Source organism: Anser brachyrhynchus (genome assembly GCF_964034855.1).
Source record: "Anser brachyrhynchus genome assembly, chromosome: 1".
Lineage (NCBI taxonomy): Eukaryota > Metazoa > Chordata > Aves > Anseriformes > Anatidae > Anser > Anser brachyrhynchus.
This window is the reverse complement of record NC_137694.1, coordinates 169,027,907-169,047,222: the sequence shown is the minus strand read 5'-3', so window position 1 is coordinate 169,047,222 and position 19,316 is coordinate 169,027,907. Positions and strand designations below refer to the sequence as shown.

The 19,316-nt window shown below is 34.8% G+C and overlaps 1 protein-coding gene and 1 long non-coding RNA gene across 7 annotated transcripts in view; one reads left to right on the top strand and one right to left on the bottom strand.

Annotated features, from left to right (window-relative positions):
* PIBF1 (progesterone immunomodulatory binding factor 1) overlaps positions 1-19,316 on the top strand; it is a 147,165-nt gene that overhangs the window by 112,667 nt on the left and 15,182 nt on the right. For all 6 annotated transcript variants that reach the window (XM_080561162.1, XM_080561163.1, XM_080561161.1 and 3 more), the window contains 2 exons: positions 727-857; positions 9,290-9,374. In XM_080561162.1, coding sequence (XP_080417288.1) covers positions 727-857; positions 9,290-9,374 — 216 coding nt within the window. The remainder of the gene's footprint in view (positions 1-726; positions 858-9,289; positions 9,375-19,316) is intronic.
* Positions 9,381-18,672, bottom strand: LOC308180164. The gene is made up of 3 exons (XR_013940784.1): positions 14,621-18,672; positions 12,414-12,505; positions 9,381-10,332 (listed from the first exon to the last, which is right to left on the bottom strand). It is a non-coding gene; the product is annotated as an uncharacterized lncRNA (long non-coding RNA).

Genomic DNA, 19,316 nt, shown 5'->3' with positions numbered 1-19,316 from the left:
AAATTCATTCCATTAGACCTGTTTATATCTAAAATATTTTTATTTATTTTCTTTCAAATCTGGTTAGTGTTCTTGACTTGTATGTACTCCAGCAGCTGAAACTGCTAAAATCTGGATGTTTGATCTTAATTCTGTATAGTGAATGCTATTGTTACACTGCTCAGGACACAAACCATATCAATTAATATTTAGCATTGCATTTTATTGTTTTATTCCTAGTGATCCTAATTTGTGCAGGGAATAAGGCTAGAAAGGTTCATTTCCTATGCGTAGGTATGATAGGTCTTTTATACTACTCTGTTAAACATCCTGTTGGATTTTACAGTTCATATACAGCAATTGATTAAAGAAGAAGGGACTTTTTTCCATTATTATTGTGTCTGTATTTAGATTCAATTTCCAACATGAAAATTCCGTTGTGAGAGTATATTATTTTAAAAATATGTCACTTGTGGTCAATACAGCGAACAAACAGAGGCCTTCTGTATACTCCTTTTTTTCATAAATGGAAGCTGTTACATTAAAACACTGAAATATGCAAACTAGGGGAATATAGACGCTGGTAGCATGATTGTAGTGAAATTATATAGTTTGTTGCAATTTTGTGAGTTAACAGGTTTGGTTTTTATATGACTATGCAATTGGTAACAATTGATTATGATTCAGTAATAAAGACATCATTGTGCCTTATAAATTTTAAAATTAGTAATGCTTTTTTTTTGTTAGCTTGACAGAGCAAATTCTTTGTTGAGTCAAGTTCAACAGCCATATAAATACCTCATTGAAACTGTGCAACAGAGAGATTCTCAAATAAGTCTACAGAAGGAACGTATTGCACAACTTGAAAAAGATGTCAGGTAATAAAAATTGCTGTTTCTTTATTTTAAATTGAAATTAAAATAATTTATGTATTTATCATTAGAAAAAAATATGTTATTGTCCATAAAGTAGCAGATGTAGACACTCCATCATTGACTAAGTCCAGTTTTTATGCTGGAACTCTAGCATCTGTGAATTCTCTTATACAGTCATAAAAATAGGCTTTAGGTTTGGAAAAGAAGGAATGAGGGAGTCAGGTTTAAAATGAATCTGGAGTTGAGAAGAGTTCTCAGGAAGTACAGGAAAATTCAGAAGAGTAGAAGGAAAGAATGACATACTAGATGTACAAAAGTAAAAGTAAAGAAATAAAGTCACAGAAACATAAGATTAGCCTACCAGCAAAAAGTAACTCAGGTGTGACATGAGCAGGCTTCATGTAGTGTAGACTCTGATTTGCTGTTCTGTCCAGCTGTCAGAACTCTCAGATCACTGCGCAATTTCCCACCATCAAATACCTTTATAAACTGTGTTTACCATTTGGTTCCCAGCTAAACTGTTGTAAAATAATTTGCCACCTGATTTTCAAGGAAGTGGATAGCTGTGTCCCACTGCACTACAGAAGAATAAGTGTTTTATCTGTTAGGCATTTTTGCGGTGTCTTAGTTTAGGAAATGCACATGGTAATAATTATGAAACATTAATGCAAATAAAAACACAGTTTTTCCAATAAATCTGTTAAAGCAATGAGAATAGAAAAAGTAAGTCTTACCATAGCTAAATACTTAATCCTACATGGTGTCTTACATATAGAGTCATAGAATCAGTTAGGTTGGAAAAGACCCTTAAAATCAAGCCCCACCATCAACCTAACACTACTAGGTGGTGGACCCAAGTCTACCATTAAACTGTGTTCCTAAGTACCACAGCCACATGTCTCTTAAATACCTCCAGGGATGGCAACATCTCCACTTCCTGTGTCATCCTGTTCCAATGCCTAACCCCCGTTTCCGTGAAGAAATTCTTCCTAATATCCAATCTGAACTTCCACTGGTGCAACTTGAGGCCATTTCCTTACGCATTCATTCAGAGTGTTTGGATGGTTTGGGACAGTGTTTGCTAAACCTTAAGGATGAATACCTAAAAAGGCTTATTATACAAATAAAACTATACTAAAAATAATACATTTAGAAATATCTGAAATCTTCACTCATAGTCCCTGACAGGGTATGTTTCACTGGGCTTATTTTTAATTCAGTAAGAATAGATTATTTGATTTTATTCCAGAAACAAGTGTTTTATTATGTTCCTAGACTTGATATATTACAACAAAAACCTCAAAGATAAATTATATTTTTCCAGAAGATGAGAAATCACAATAATATCTCCATATGCAAGGTCTTACCTTCTAATTGTGAATAAAATAATCAAAGAATTGGTCAGTAGCAAATTAAGTTTTCAGGTATAGGTGACTTGAAAACTTTTTTTTTTTTTTTGCTATTCATGTAGCAGTAATTTACTATTTGTGTACTCCAAAAGTCTCTCAAAAGCTAGGAAAAAATAAACATTGGAACATTTTCAGTCCTACATTTCTTCAGATGAAGTCATTATAGGTGTTTAACAGTAGATTGGTCAGTTCATTTCCGAAAAATATATGTTTCATGCCATTAAAATATATAAGAACTTAAATGCCTTATTAGCATTTATTCTCTTGAATTTTTGTAGCTCATCACAAATAATCTGTATGCCCAGATATTCTTCCTAAATTTAGCCTACAAGTTAAGGCACTTAAATTGGGAACCTGGTCATGTTAGCTTTCCTTAGTAGCCCATGGAGGAAGTAGCATCTCCAAAAAATAATTCAGATTTGTAATGGAGTGAATTATTTGTCAGAGATGCCTGTTAGTCTCCACTGATTTTTGGCCTCTTAAAGTTCCTTAAGGTTAGGGAGGAAAATGTATCTGCACCACACAGTGAGCATCCATGGTAAACATATACTAGCAATACCCAACTGTGGCAAGCGGGGGTGTGCTCACCATCGGTCAGTCTTTCTGTAAACGAAATTGTGGCCTGACAAGAAACTATTTTTATCCTTAATGGTTTTGTAGCAAGAAGATAACACTTTACACATCAGATGTTTTAGTAAGAAGCTTTTTCCTGTAGTTTTCAATATTCCTTTTAAACTGAAATGTCTAATATTCCCTTATCACAGTTTTACCTCAGTTTTGCCAGTTTCATAGCCCAATGAAATTATTGGAAACAGCCTAATCTCTATGCCTTTTTGTACATGTTAGTAGTCCTTAAATAGTTGTTGATAACTACATGTTTAAAACAAATTTCCTAAATCGTTAGCTGAGAGTTCCTCAAGCACTGGAGAAATCGTAATCATGTATAAACTTGATAATGTTGGTTGCTTTTCCATATAATGTTGGTCATTTGCTTTTCTATATCTGTAACTGGCATCAAATGTAGAGGAAGGGATCTCTAACCAGAGAACCGTTATATTCCAGCAATCTTCTGTCAGGATAACCTTTTGTATCTACTAATGATTCAGTATATCTACTGATTTAGATTAAATTAAAATTAAAATGGAATTAAAATTATATTAAAATTAAAATATCCTGTAGGTAATTTCAGTGGATATTTTGTGGAACATTTTGGCTCCCAGCTATTGCAGAACTGAATCAGAATATGATTTAGATAAATTAATGATAATCCCTACCAAATGTATTCCAAGTAAAGCTCTGCTATATAAAAAGATTTAGACCACTATATTCCTAACAGTCTTTCTTAGTTTATCAAACAACTTTTTGTTGGTTTGTAAGTGGAATATTTTTGAGAGTAGAAGAAGAGTGGAATAGACTCAGACAGATCCTTTTAATATGACTCTTGAGAAGTCCATCCAAGATCCATCCAAGTTTACTTCCAGCATGGTCTTCAAGGTCCACTTTACCCAGAGATGCTTATGTGTCCTTATGTATAAGCTTCATACCTCTAGAGCTAAGGCTAAATGTCTTCCTTAGACAGAAGAAACTATTTCAGTATTGTTCAAATAGTATTCAAGGTTGCTCGTGTCAATAGTTGGCAAGTTGAAAGAAAAGGAATGGTCAAAATATGTACCAGAGTGAATCAAGGCTTGAAAGTAATCTATTCCATCAGATCTGGAGCTACTTTGGTGGCTTGTTGAGAAATGTTTCTGTTCGGAATACCTTCCACACAGTTCTGTGGATCTTTAGCCATACCTTTACCATGAACTGTAAGAGCTATTCTGGTTGGGGTAAATGCTTAGATGAGCAGCTGTCAATGCTGTTAGTTATTTCCATGAACGACTTAGGGACCCATCTCCAGGTTTCATGGTTGTGTGGTGCTACTGCTTAACTTCATGCGTGAAGGGGCATGTTTGCTGCCACTCAAAGATGAGAGAAAAGGTTACTTAGGGGTAATCAAAGCTCTTTCAAATGTTGCCTATGATCACTACTGCTGTCCTCCCCATCCACCATAGAATTTTCCTGGACAGGCCGTCCACTGTGCTGGCATTCTGCAGTGGAGAGAACTGAGGTACAATTGGGAGCTACCTTGTATGCTTGTGTACTCAGCCATGTATCTGCAGATATACTTCAGTAACAAAATCTCTGCTCTTGAATAACAAGGCATCTACAGGATGAATTTTTAGATGGTCCACATATATCAAGATATTCTATTAAGTAACCTCTCATTTATGTTAGTTCAAATAGCGCTTTCATTAATAAAATTAAATAGTGATGGTTAATAAGAGCAGTTGTATGTATGTGGATGACTGCTTTGTATTATAAAGAAAGCTCTTGAGTATGCAGTTCTTTAACCAGAAATGAAAACACCACATTTAGCACTCCTTTTGAAAAGAAATGCCTTGTAACGATGTCATGCTGTGGGAAAATAAGACTATGGATTTCATTCTTAGGTGTGTAGTGAAGTAATTGTAGTTTTGGTACATAGTTTTCTGCTAAAACATCTAGGTATATAAATAACTGGCGACATTAAACAGGACTTCATTCATAAAGAGAAGGTATTTATTTTAAATGTACTCATATTTCTCAATACCAATTGCTAGTTTTAAAAGTAGCTCACTTATCCGAAAGCACTCCTCAAAAGCCTAACTGTGTGGCAAACCTAGAAGCAGTACAAGGATTTTGCTAACTAAGAAGCTATATACTGAAATGTTTCTTACCCAAACATTTGGGGTTTTCTAATTGCCATTCAAATATTATAAAGCTCAGCATACAGTGTTAGTTGAGTTTTTCCCATCACAGAATGAGCAATGAGCTTTTTATGAGAATAGTACCATTCTGTGTAACATGCATCATCTATCCAAACACTACTGCAATTGGCCTTTTAAACAACGTTTGTACAACTATATATTTTTTTCTACAAATATATGTTTTCTGACCTGTATTACAACTTTAAAAAGTACAGCTTAAAAAAAGGTTGTGGTTGTTTTTTTAGATTTATCTTTTACAATTTAAAAAAGTAATTCATTTTCAGTTTGGACACTGTTCAGACAGGAGTTCTTACACCACCTGAAGCACTCCAATTGAAATCATTAAACAGCAGTCTCCTAAATGTCTTTAAAAATTTGATCTGTCATTATTTAGCTGCACAGTGAGAGATCTCTTCTGAAGAACTTATATTTGAAGAATTTTTATACCTCCCTTTTTAACTACATGAGTTAATAAAGAAAACTCAAACTTTCAAAACTAACTACCTTCTCTGAGCTAATCATCAGTAATTTGCAGAGATGGGATATACCCACGTTGTAGGTTCAATTTTATGTACAAAGCCTTCTCATATACTATTTTTAAATTTGATCGTTTTGACAGTAATATTTGGATATGAACATAAAATGTGAAAAAAAACACCAAGATTGAACTTCGATTTTCAACTTTATCTTGCTCTAACTTAAAAGTAACAGAAAGAGACAATCCTTATTTCATAAAACATTTGGAATGCACGATTCTCTGAAAAAGAAACCTACCTTTCGTCAAACTGAATAGAAGCAATAATAAAATCCAGTAATACATAAAACCATGTTTATTTAGTGTGTCCAACATAAACTTATTATCCTGAATATCTAATAATAGAAGCTTCTGTAGAGGCCAGTAGCTGGTATACTTGGATCAAAAATTTAAAAGATGCCTCAGTTGCCCAAATTCAGAAGGGTTTTAAAAGTCTGAGACTGGGAAATGCTAGTATTCATTCTCCAGAAAAAAACAACACATCACCTAAAAATGTCTTTCTTATGATATCCAAGCTACATTGCCTGTAGATCCTGAGGAAAGCAAAACAAAACAAGCCAGTGGTTGCTATGAGCAATGGGTGTGTATGAGACAAGTGTATTCCCTGGTAAGTCCTGTGCTCATGGTCCTTGGATTCATGCCTGAGCAGGTCTTGAAGGCATGGTGGAACGAAATTACATGTCCTCCTAGGCATTTTTTTTCCCCCCTCTGGAAACCTGAGTACACAGGAGAAGCATGAGCTGTTTATTTGTTAATTCTCCAGCCGGACTTTTGGGGGGATATTTGGACTTACATGATATATCACAAAGGGCACCTTCCCCACACTCAGAATGGAACGAACAGCCAGTGGCTGGGACTGTTGAGCACAGCAAGGTCTACACTTGCCCTTCAGTTTCAGAACAGCTGTTTGTGCTGTTAAATTCCTCAAAGGATATTAGATCATCCCAACACAGTCCATTTCTCCCAAGCATTCACATGTTTTTTCACCCAAGACTTACTGTTCAAGTCATTGGAAGATATTTTTTTTTGATACAGTGCTGTTTAATGCTTAAACACATCTCCGCACCATGAAAACTTGAAAATATGGTGAGTTAAAAAAGGTTAAGATCCTGTGTCTTCAGGTGGAAGTCAAAACCCTTGAGCTCAGCTACAAGAAGCTGGTTTGTCTAGACTCACAGGTTACGGTTTCAAGATCATAGTGAGACAGTAAAGACACGCTGTCACCAAATGGGGCAGTCTTATGCTCAGCCTTAGGTTTCCACTGTGTTTGGTGAATCAAGTTGGTGATCCACATGAAAAATGACTTTAAAAAAAACTCCAGTGTTCATCCAGGTCAGTAAAGTGACCTACTCGTGAGGTCACAATTTTTCTAGTACCAACACAAAGAGGGAGTACCATTTTGTGGTTAGGGATAGGGAGGGATGATCTTTCAGCAGCAGTTGCCATTTAGGTCAGCTGAAATGAACTGTAAATGAACTGCTCTCAGATTTGTTGCACTGCAAATTAGAACTGGATTAGTTTAAACTGCTTGCTGATGGAAGTGTGAGATGGCTTAAAGTTAGAACCACGTTGACCATTTACATTCAAGATGCCTGTTCAGAACATTTTCTTAACGGGGAAATGTTCATTCTTCTTCCCCAAACTGAACTTTCAGGAAGTTTTACTTAGTCATTACAGGTGTGAATTTATTAACGTTATTTCTGATAACTCTGCTTTCTCACTCTGTTAAGTGTATATATGCCTCTTTTGCAGTATTCTTTCAGAAGCGTATGAATTATTTTCTTCTGTCTGCAATGATGAAAAAGCATAAGTATTGCAAAATTACTAAATCTGAAGTCTGCAGTTGATTTGGTAATTCTATATTCATAGGGGTTTTATACATGACAGAAAACACATTAAGTGCTACTGATTTACAATAGCAGTCTAATTCCTATATTTGACCATAAACAAAGAAAATTAGAACAATGCTGAGGCTGCTCCACATGGATCAGTTGTGTCATGTTCTTTCAGAATGTGCAACTAGTATAACTAGAATGGGTTCTAGTCTGTGGATGAAATTAAACCTTGAACGTGAATTTCTGGTTAGTCATGAATACTGACGTACATGCCTATTCAGTACGCTATTTAAGACATACGGGATTTTTTTATTGTTGCTTTTCTAATACATTTGTGAGTCATTCTCTACATGGATTGGTTTCTGCTCTTAGGAAGTACAGAAGTCCAAGAAAAACTTTCATATCAGTAAGTTATAACAAATGAACCCAGGAAAATCATAGTACAGCAATTTCATCATGATTAAAAACATCACAGAAAATAACATTCTTGAAAATACTGTAATATCTTTGTAGTTTTTCATAAATGTTAATACTTTCCTTTTAAATAACTCAGTAAAGCAAAAAAAAAAAAAATGGCCAAAGTATACAATTTTTCTGAATTCTAGTGGATGCCTAGAAGTAATTGACAGTCATAATTTACAGTACAGAGCTGGTAAGGAACTGCCAGAAAATCTCTGGGACAAAGGATGATGATGTTGCTCATTTAAAACTAACAAATGATACACAGACAATTAAAGAAAATGTTGATTTATTCTGTTGATTATTTCTTGTTTAAATATTGGGAATACTGAATAATTTGTGTCTGCAATATATGTAATTGCTCAGTTCAATTTATAAGATTTTAATACATTTGCTTTTGAACTCATGACCTGATTCAGTCCTCCATATTTGCATTCCATATGCAGAGTTGCATTTTGCATAGTTGTTGATTTATATTACAGTTTATATTGCAAAATCTATTTAGTTAAGTCACGATAATGGTGTATATAACATTGGTTCTAATAAGAAAAATTATGTCTTTTAACAAAACAAAATTATGTGCTGGCATTAGGTATGCATTAGTGTGAGATTTATTGTTGAAATCTGTTGTTTGGGCTGTGAAAATACATTTAATTGTATTAGATGAATTGCTGTGTAGAACCGGAATGTGTATGCAGAACAATGTTCATATTCTATAATTATGAAAACAAAGGACAAAGTTAAACCTGATGTTGCACTATAAAGACGTGCCTGTATGTTGAAATAGTTGTCACGCTGTTCACAAGGCAAACTTGATTCCTTTGATTCTCTTGTAATACAAAATAAAAAATAGCAAAAATACATTTACAAGTTCTGCAGAAACTACAGAGCTGAAAGGGAGAGCTGCACATTATGCTTTCTTGTATTTATTTTCAAAATTCTAAATATAGTAGTATCAAAAGAAGTCACATTGAGAGTACAGCGTGTGCTGTTTGTAGTGATGCAAACAACAAGAGGAATTCACTTTTTAATACCTAAGTGCAGATATAGCAAACCTTACTCTACTTCTAAAATGAGCTCATTTTGCAAAGAAGAAACCAATAGTTAATAATAGAAGGTTCTGATAATGTTTTTAAATTACCCTTCAGAGAATTAAATAAATAAATAAATAAGATTCTGAATAGAATTACACTTTGACTAAATAAGATTTTGTATACATCAATGCATTCAGGCCCATTTATAAAAATTCCAGTGCTTAAACATACAAAAGGATCATCTGATACAATTACTCGAGCAGATTTTCATTGTTGACAGTATTTAGCTTTAGAAAATGCATGTTTCAACCAGAATACAAGATTAAAAGAGATTATCTGTTGCTATTACTGAATTTCCTATCCTCTTTTACCAGTCTCTTAAATAAAGAAAAGGCAGCTTTGCTGCGTGTCAAGAATCAAATGGCAGCAGATTTGGAGAGACTTCTAACTCATCGTGAGGTAATCTTTCTGTTTTAGTGTTACTACCATAAACTACATTTTCTCTTTCCTGAGCTTTAAACCATGGGAAAAATGGTTGAGTTTAGTTTGATTTTGAGTGTTGTTTTTTTTTGTTTGTTTGTTCATTTTTTGGTGTGTGTAATCTTGAGAAACATAGGTGATGGTATCTGTCAAGCACTGTGGAGATTCTGAGTTGTAGTCTCAGTTGCTAAATTCTGTCTGTTGACTTAGTCCCCCTGTCTTTTCTTATGAGTAAAACGTATGTGTTACAAAGCGTTTAGAATTTGCAGTCATTTAACAAATATTTAGATAAAGGTGATGTAGTCAATACACATGCAATCTGCAATACCTGCGTGTGCCACAGTATGCCCAGGATGTCTCTCTGCTCCCCAGACATCAAGACCAAAAACCTGGGCAAAGCATGGCACAGTTCATTTCCAGTACACACATCCGAGTTTCTCTTCAACTCTAAAATACAATTCAGGGAGAGGAAACAGGATGGTAGTCACCTAGGTTTCATCCAGAGTCGAGGTACTTCTGTATGTACTCACCTGAGTTTCATCCCAGCAAGGAGTCAGGGTGCTTCTGGAATATACTCTCACGTCTAGAAGTATACAAAGTCTCCCAGTTCAGACATAAATGCATTATATGGGGATTCCCAAAAGGTTTTTGTAGAGATCTTGCCCTAAACAATCTTAAGAGAGTAACCTGTCGAGGACTATGGGAGATCTTTCTGCAGGTTAAATGTCTGAAACAAAGGATAGAAATGAATGATGTTTACCTATATGTTATGTAAATATGGATTTTCTCCCATACTCCATGACAGGCTAGTTAACTATTTCCACAGTAATATGAAAAGTTTGCTAAAGCTACAGAATACTGAAGATATAATATCAAAAATCAGCTGAGAGGAGTTGTTAAATGACCTTCCAGAGTTGCTGAATGTTTTGGCAAAGATCTGCAAAGAAAATATAAGATTAATGAATCAAAATTATGAATGTGAGGAAGAGCAACACAAGCTATATACACAAGGTGATGGCATGTAAATAACATGTTACATGTTCAGAATGATCATCTTGAAGTCATTGTATCATATTTCTCTAAAAACACCCTTTCAATTCTCAGAGAAGAGAAAAGACGGGAAGATGCGTTTCAAAGAATTTGCAACTCTCCTAATGCAATCTTAGAAAAGATACCTTATCACTTATTCTAATGCCATTATTTCCACAGAAACCTGACTATTCACACATCCTGAAGTTCTCCCACTCCACCTCCAAAACTCTTCTCCTCCATCTCCTTTCCTTGCAATTGCTCAAAATTCCCTCCTTAGATCAGTACACCAAAACTCATCTCATGAATTGGTCCAAAACATTTTGTCTGTGCTGACCACTCAAAAAAAAAACAAAAAAAAAACCTTTTTTGATGGAATGAAATCAAAACAATTTCATTGACAGCTGAGTTTAAGTGAACCTCAACTTAAGTGAAAAGTGTACTAAGTCTTTCTCCTGAGTGCAGATCTCAGATGTGAAACAATCACCTTAAATTAAAACAGAAAGAACACAAGTTCTTAACTTGTTTACTTTCTATGCTAAATCACACTGGGTGGTCATCTGATGCAATATCTTCCCAGAACAATTTTTACATTTAACCCTCTGAACTGATTGTAGTGCTTGTGAAGTTCCATGAATGGTGATTATAATAGTCTAGTTACAGAAGAGAGTAACTGAACATGCTTCCCCAGAGTAATTTGCAGGTGGGTGTCGTTAACCCAGTAGGATCATCAGTAGGTGTATCAGGAGTGATCATTTGATAGCTCTTATTTCTGATGTCTTTATCTACATAGTACATTTAAATTTCAAATTTAAGACCGAGTCTGTTACACGCATGCAGTTTGGATTTTGTTTGGGTTTGCTTTTTTTTTTTCTATGAAACACACTGCTATCTATTAATATAATAGAAAATATTTTAAGCATTTTTAGATAATTTGCAAGCCTGCAATTATGTTTATTATATGAAAAATACTCTGAAGAAACTAGTGAATTAATTGCATAAAGGTGTAGTGAACTTTCTGAATTTGCAATGATAGGCCCTTGGCAGACTAATTTCAAATTTACTTCTTTCAAAACTTCCTGTTCCTACCACTGCTCTCCTAAGTAGTGCTGCTCCCAAGTAGTCCTGCTCTCAAATATTCATGCCTTTGGTGCCTTGTTCTCCAGAACAGTTACTGTACTGTATTTCACTTTCTTCAAAATCCCTTACTACTTGTTAGGACCATCAAACACTTGAGTCCTGAATCAGGTGCCAAGTATTTACTTGATGAAGATGATCAAGAGTGCTGCAGAAAGGGTACTTCCTAGGAACATGCACCTTGTTACTCTAGGTATTGTATTATATATATAGTGGTCTCGTATCAACAAACACGCATTGCAGCTGATTAAAGTGACTAGAATGTGATAAATAAAACAAAATTTATAGAATTTCTGTCTCAAAGCTATGGAACGTTATTTACATCTAAGTAATAGCTCCTATGACTACCCACTTAAGCTGTTCCTGATGTGCAGCAGTTTGCTTCTTTGTGCCATTTCACTACTTAAAATTTTTCTAGCTATGGCCAACAATGCAAGCAAGGCTGAGTGAGACAGGCTTTATACAAAATAAGAAAGCAAATACTTAAGTTTGAAACAGACTTCATCATGAATGTTCCTTGTACCCTGGACGTTAAGAACTTGAGCAAGTATTTCCAAAGTTAGTCCATTTTTGCCAAATTTCTTTTAATTTCTGCTAAAAAATAGTCTGTATTAGTCATATTATTTTACCTAACAGCAACAATATTTATTCAAGTTACCTATGCAAAAAAAGAATATAAGTACTGAAAAAGAAACATTAGAAGTTGCATGTTCGGGGAAAGAAAACTAAGAAATACTAGTACGGGGGGGAGGAGGGGAGAAGAAAAACAATAAAAATAAGCTAAAGTTGTTTTAAGAAAATGTTTGGAGAAGTAACTTTTTTTGCAGGAGGTGAGGGGGTGATTATGTTTACCTTATGTCATTTCTGTTTATTTCTAATGCAGCCTTTTATTTTTCACTTTTAATGCAGGCCTCTTCCAGTAAGCTTACTTTTTCTTGATTTATCTAAAAGGCAAATAACTCATGCATTGAAATCTTCATAAAGGATAGGATAACTTAGTTTACAATGAGTTAGTCTTCAAATAATTGTCTTTGCCATTTTAATAAAAAGTTATATAAGATATGCAGCAACATCGCAGTTTCACAGTAAATATCCCTGTTAATAGAAAAACAAAAGGCTATTCTTGGACTAATAAAGACTAACTTCATTTAGACAGGGTGTTTTTAAATATAAGTAATATGCATTCTTCAGATTACATAAATTATTTGCAGAAATATGGATTACGGTTTTAAGTGCTACATGCTGTCATGTAATATCATTATCAGTCTTGTTTAATCACTGTGCATACTAAAGTATCATTTCTTGCTAAGAATTATCTTATTGCCCATGTTTGCAAGTAGGGACAGTAGAATTCTTGAATAGATAAACCCAAGATATTCACACTTAATAGAAACTAAGGTTTTAAGTGAGTTAAAAGTACCAGCAAAACAACAAAATAATGTTAATGCTGTCTTACAGTGACATGTTTCAATAAGCAGACAGTTTTGATTTAAGGTATTCCAGCCTGTGTGGTCTCATATTGTAGTAACTTTTTAATGAAATGTTAGAAGGTGGGTGGCTGGTTTTGTTGGGGGTTTTTTGGTGGTGCTGGTTAGTTGTTTTTGTTTTTCATTTTCATCTCCTTGTGATATCAGCTGGATTCATAACCCTTGATTTGAAGATACTGATAGCATTTTGTAAGCTTTTTGGATAACGAATTTACATTTATGCTTAATCTTACTTCACTTTTCATTTAATTTCGGAAGAAAAAAAGTTTAATATTAAACTCTGAATCTTGGCAGAATCCCTACAGGGCTCTTATGTGAGCTTTTTTATTACAGGAAAAAAATGACACTACATATTATTTCATGTAATAAAATAGTTCATTATTTCAAATTATGTAGACTAAGCTAATTTGATGATTATTACTATATTTTGCTGTGGAAATTAAAACGAGAAGTGGACATTTGACTATGTGCATTCTTAAAAAGTTAGGTCACCCATGTGGGAGAAAACCAAGATTTTTTATTTTATTAATTTTTAATTATTTCTTGGCCTTCTATTTCCTTTTTTTTGTTGTTGATTAATTTCATAAATGAATGGGGAAGACATTTTAATATAGTTTCTCATGTAAATCATTGAGAATCTGCTGGTACAGTAAACATTTCCATGGATTTCTTCTTTGTATGGATAAATGCAAACTATTACTTGGGAACGGGTTCAGTGGCATCACTGAGAGCAATCTGTATCCAGAATCATGCTGAGATTATGTTCTTAGAGGTTCACAACTATGGCCTTCACAGTGCTGTTGTCCTCTCTGAGCTGAAGGAAGTATGTGGTACTGCGATGCCATTTGTAAGTCCCTCAGTGCATGATATTGGGTACAGTTAGTACAGCCAAATTTTTCAGCTGATTTCTGATTAAGAAGTTTTATGTTTTGTCAAGATAACCAATAGGGTTTGTAATTGTTTTTCCAGATCCAACAGAAGAGCATAAAACATTGTTTGAAAGAACAATGGAGTATCCCATTAATAACCTCCTATTAAACAGAGCTTTTTTTTTTTTAAAGGATATTTCATATCCAGACTTTTTTTGTATTATTATTTGTAGTCTGTGCTATCTTTTTAATCAGCTGAACTTTCAACCCTCTATCTTTATCTGTGCTAACCAAACCACACACATAAGAACCTTGTGCTCTTGATTCATCCCACTCTACCTTTAGTCTTATACCCCCAAATGCAGCCCCTCATTATCTTTGTATAGTCGGAGGGGCACGAGAAGGAAATATGTTCCTTCAGAGAATAAATCAGGATGAAATTACTCCTTATGCCTGAGTTGACCCAATGGCTATAACGCTGCCGTGCCTCTTTGCTCCTAGCTTCTCGATCCTCAACTTGCACCAGCTCTGGCACTTCTCTAATACTGCAGTCGGACCTCTCAGATCACTAAACAGAAACCTAACGTGACCCCAAAACCAAAAGTGAATTGCTATCTGTTAGTTTAGCTGTTTGAATCACCTTTGAAAAGGGTCCAGCAAGGAAAAAAGCAAATAAAAAGGCTGATATGTCAATATCACTTACCTGGGGAAGAGAGGGAGTAGGCATTTTGTGTCCAGAACTGCAGAGCACACCAAGCTTCTGTGCTATCCTTCATCTGCATCCTTTCCTGCATGTAACAGTAATCTATAACTTACAGGCGCTAAAGTGCAGTTCTCTGTAGTGCTAAAGTTAAGTGGGATGAATCCACTAACTCTGTTCAGCTGAAGCTCTTGATCCATGATTCCCTTTTATCTGTTTTTCTTTTTCTTCAATTCCAACAGTCAGCCTTTGACTAAAAGAAATATTTACCATGAGCTCTGTGATCTTGGCTCTTCCATTGCCTTTCATGGTTGATGCAGTTGTTAGTATTTTGGAACATCAGAAGTGCAATTTTAGACTTTATCCATTGGCTTATAAACCTCAGATAAAAACTTGGAAGGGCAGTCTGTCAGCGCTCAGATGCTTGGCAAGAAGCTTTAGTAATCATTTTCTGAGGTTACATTTAAGAGGTTATAAATTCACTATGCTTTGATGTATGGCATTGTACTATTTCTTCAGATATTTGCGATGCAAGCTTATTGTAAAGTAATGCAACATTGCAAATGTATAGAAATTGATTTCTAAAATCTTGAAAATGAACAAAGTGTTATTTATATTTTTCATGTGGGATTCATAATCCATTGCGTTTTGTTTTGTTTTAAATAGAACAACTATAATGAATGGTTATTTTGATGTTTTATAGAAATATTCTAGGAGGCATGAAAAGAAACAAAAGTGAGACAGTGACGTAAGAGATAGCAATAGAAAGCTTTTAAATAGGTATTCCTCTGAGTGTGAAGAAGGATTTTCAGTTTGTATGAATATAGGGGAGATAAGTTACACTACTTCTTTTTTAACTGCTTGAATTCACCTGTGTGCAGTGCACTCTGCCAATACAGTGAATTTTAATCTATAAAAATATAACTAATACTGTGAATCTATTATACTAAGAAACAAAAGGGTAACATTTATAAAATTAATAGTGCAAATGAAGCTTGTCTATAATATTCATTTATTTCTTATAACACAATTCTTTATGCCAACACACTTAGTTTTCAGGACATGAATATTATACACGGGCTGAAAAGATATGAAAACCTGCTGAGATTTTATCTCCTTTACACATCTGTGCACTTGTAGTACATTAGCAGCTGTGCATACAAGTGACAGAATGTAAACTTGCTGAACTAGTCACCTGCCTTATTGACACATTCATGTGTTACTGTGCCAAAGCTCTTCAAGTTAAGTTAGCAACCAGAAAACAGGTTCTGGCTGTCTGCAACGGGACAAAGTAGAAAAAGTGTAGTAGTAGTTTAAATAAACCTATTTGATATCAATCAGTTAAATGGATAAAAACACATGCGGCTTGATTGCTGTTTGTTTACTTAAATCAGTTTAGCTTATGTCAGTAAATTGTTGTGTCACTTGAATTGAGGACTAAATCTACCTAAATACATGTGTCTGAATTAGTATGAATCTTAAACCAGACCAAATTAAAAGTTATTTAGCTTAGCTATTGCAAGATCCCATATTTTCTAAAACGTAAGTATAAAAAACTTCTATTTAGCTGTTCTTTCTGAGAATAGTCTACTCAGGTTAATGTTAAAATGCTAATTGCCCAAGTGACTATTATGTTGAACTTGTATACCGATTGGCAGGTCAAAAGCTTTTCAAATCGGAAGTACACATCATCATTTATGAATAAACATAATGCTTTTCTCTACTTCCCTGAAACCTTTTCCAGGTTTTCACTGTTTCTTAACACTATGTGAAAATAATGCTGTTTTGTAACTGAGTATTTCTCTGTCCTTCATCACAGTAACTGAAGTCCTCACAAATACCTTGCAACGTAAAGCATGAAAGTATTATTAACCTTGTTTTGCAGAAGCAGCAAACACAATAAAAGAAATAGTGGTTTGCCCAAAACTCCACAGAGCTTGTGGTAGAGCTTAAGCCAAGAGCTCACGTGTGCTAACACAGTATCTTAATCACAGTCATTCTTCTTTCCTTATGTTTTTCAGATGAAAGGCCTGGAAAGAAAATCTCCTCGGTGTTTATTTTTCCTTACTAGATGCAAATTACCTCTTTTTTTTCTAAGTTATATTTTTTATGTGATTTCATTGTCATTTGGAAGTAATTTCACAAACTAATTGCATTTTTACTTTGTATTCTTCTGAGAATTTACATTGACATTAATTTTTTAATCCATGTCTCCTGAAAAAGTCCACTTTCCAAAATCCTATGAGTTTCTTAAAAAAAAAAAAAAAATTAACAGTGTTTTATTATTAATTGAACTGTAGAGTAGATATATTTAGTTTTCCTAGTCAATATGGATCACTTCAGAACTTCAGTTCTTAGTTTGGGTCTTTATTCCAGAAGTCACATCTGTACTTTGAAAGGCCAGGGGCTTATCCGTATTGCTGGACTTAAGTAGCACAGCCAGATCAGCTCCATACTGCTTGTGACTGTTGTCCTCTAGACCAGACTAGCTGTGTCCACAGCAGTCTTTTCTATGCCCATGTGATGGTTAAGTTACCCTAACAAAGACGTTCTTTCTTTGGGATTTTTTGTTTTAATTGAAAGTATCCAAAATAATGTAAAGTTTAAAAATAGCTTGAAGGCACACAATGTGTTTGAGGATGAAAAGCCTGCTGGGATAGTGTTGGGAGACTTCGCAGAACTGAAGGAGACAACTCTGGTACAGTTTCACCTATCCTTCCTTTCGAGAGTGATGAACTGTTGAACAGGAATGAACTGTTCCTGACCATAGTTAGTGAGACCTAGATGAAATCATCCAAAACAACCAGGGAGCAAGGTAATGTTTGTGCACTTTAGCTTGTTAGGGTTCAGTGCTCCAGCTCCGTCCTGGTGCTGTTCTGTTTCACAGTCCTCATATATCCAGAGAGATTGGCTCATACTGTCCTTAGCCATTTTTACAGAATTCTAGTTGTCTTTATTTTCAGCTAGTTCTTAAAAGTACAGCTTCTTTAAAATGAAATTTCTTCACTAGCTGAAAAAATAAATGAAAGAGAAGAAAATCATTACTAGCTAGAGCTCTTACGTGAATGAGATTAAAAGTGTAGCGTGTTTTGTCCAAGCAAACAGGATCTGATGGGATGCAAGAAAGAAACATAAGGCAGCATTGCACAGATAATGGGTAAGAACAGAGAAAAAGGTAAAACAAATGAGAGAGTTAGATGAAGTTAAGAACAGAAAATAGTTATTTTCTTATCCTCAAAGTGTTGAAAACAGTATCTTATTTTTGCTTTTTTAATAGATGGTTGCCAAATGCATTTTCCAATCTGTGTATAAGACTGGAGAGAGTCCATGTGATCGGGCAGGAGAAACAGCTACTAATTAGTCCTATTAGGATTAGTTTGTTAATGGCTCTAAGAGTTTTTTTTTAGAGAACTTCTATAAATAAGCAGGCTAAGGTTCCCAATGATTTATGTAAGTCTTGATGAATATTAGACATTAAACATGGATTAAACGTGGATTATCAGAAGCATTTGCAATTCTGTGACATTGTTCTGAAATTATAATGTTTCTAGAGTCTGAGAACCCAGTAGTCTCTGTGCTAGCACCTACACATCTATCTTACGCCAGTATCCTGCACAAAACCCTATTACTTCTCAACAGTTACCCCATTATCTGGCCTGCAAAAGTGAAAGAAAGGATGGGTGCTTTTATTCTTTTCATCTTTTGAGGAGAAGCAAAATCTTGTGAAGTGTCTGTGCTTTACCTTACTTTGATCAGTTACTGTTATATTCTCACATTTATCTTTCTTACTTTCGTATTCCCTCACAGTGGGGGAATGTCCCTCCCTTCCAAATTTGCTACTCCCACCATTTCGTTCCATCTCAGCAATGACCTTGAGGATTCCAGATGAGTTTTCATCATTTCATTATTAGTCGTACTTTAAAGTATGGCTAAGTCTATCCTTAGCTGTAATTAAGTTATGCTGAAGAAGATTGACTAGAAGCAACTTAGGACAGAAGGCCAGTGTATTGGTTTTAGGAACCTGGAGAGTAGCAACAGCTGCCATCTGCAAAAACAGAGGTAGAGAGAAGTTCAGAGGCTCATAAAAGTCTTTGGAGTCATAAGGGGGAGGGCAGTACGTGTTTAATCAGGGATGGAAGCTTACTGGATGAAAGGAGAAAACTGCTTTGTTGGGGGAGAGGGGAAGGAAGGGGTATCTGCAGGGGTTGGAAAGATAGCATTGAAAAGAAGTGATTGGTAACAGGTGCCTTCAAACAGTCTCTAGCTCTGCTTCTTTACCCTCTTTTCTGTTTAAAAGATTGTACATGATAATGTCAAAATTATATGTGTTTCCAAAGTGAATGACTTCCTGCTCATCTATGTGCTGAAACTTGTTTTATATATAAAAAATGCTGATGTACAATGCTTAGCTCTCTTTTTAAATGTTAAGCCACAAAGTAATTATCATTTTTCTTATGCTACGTTTATGTTCCAAGATTCTAGTTTCTATTAATGTTCTGCATGTTTTCTAAGTAGATTACAGGGACATTTCTGCATCACAAGTAAGCCCTGGAGCTATTCTCAGCTTAAAGCTTGGAGAAACAAAGTGACATTTACATTGCTAAACGAGTGTAGAGAAGTTTCTAGCTCATATTTTACAAGGAAAAATATGCTCTTAAGCAGTATTCCTCATTTTTGTTATCTATTTTGTTGTTGTCAA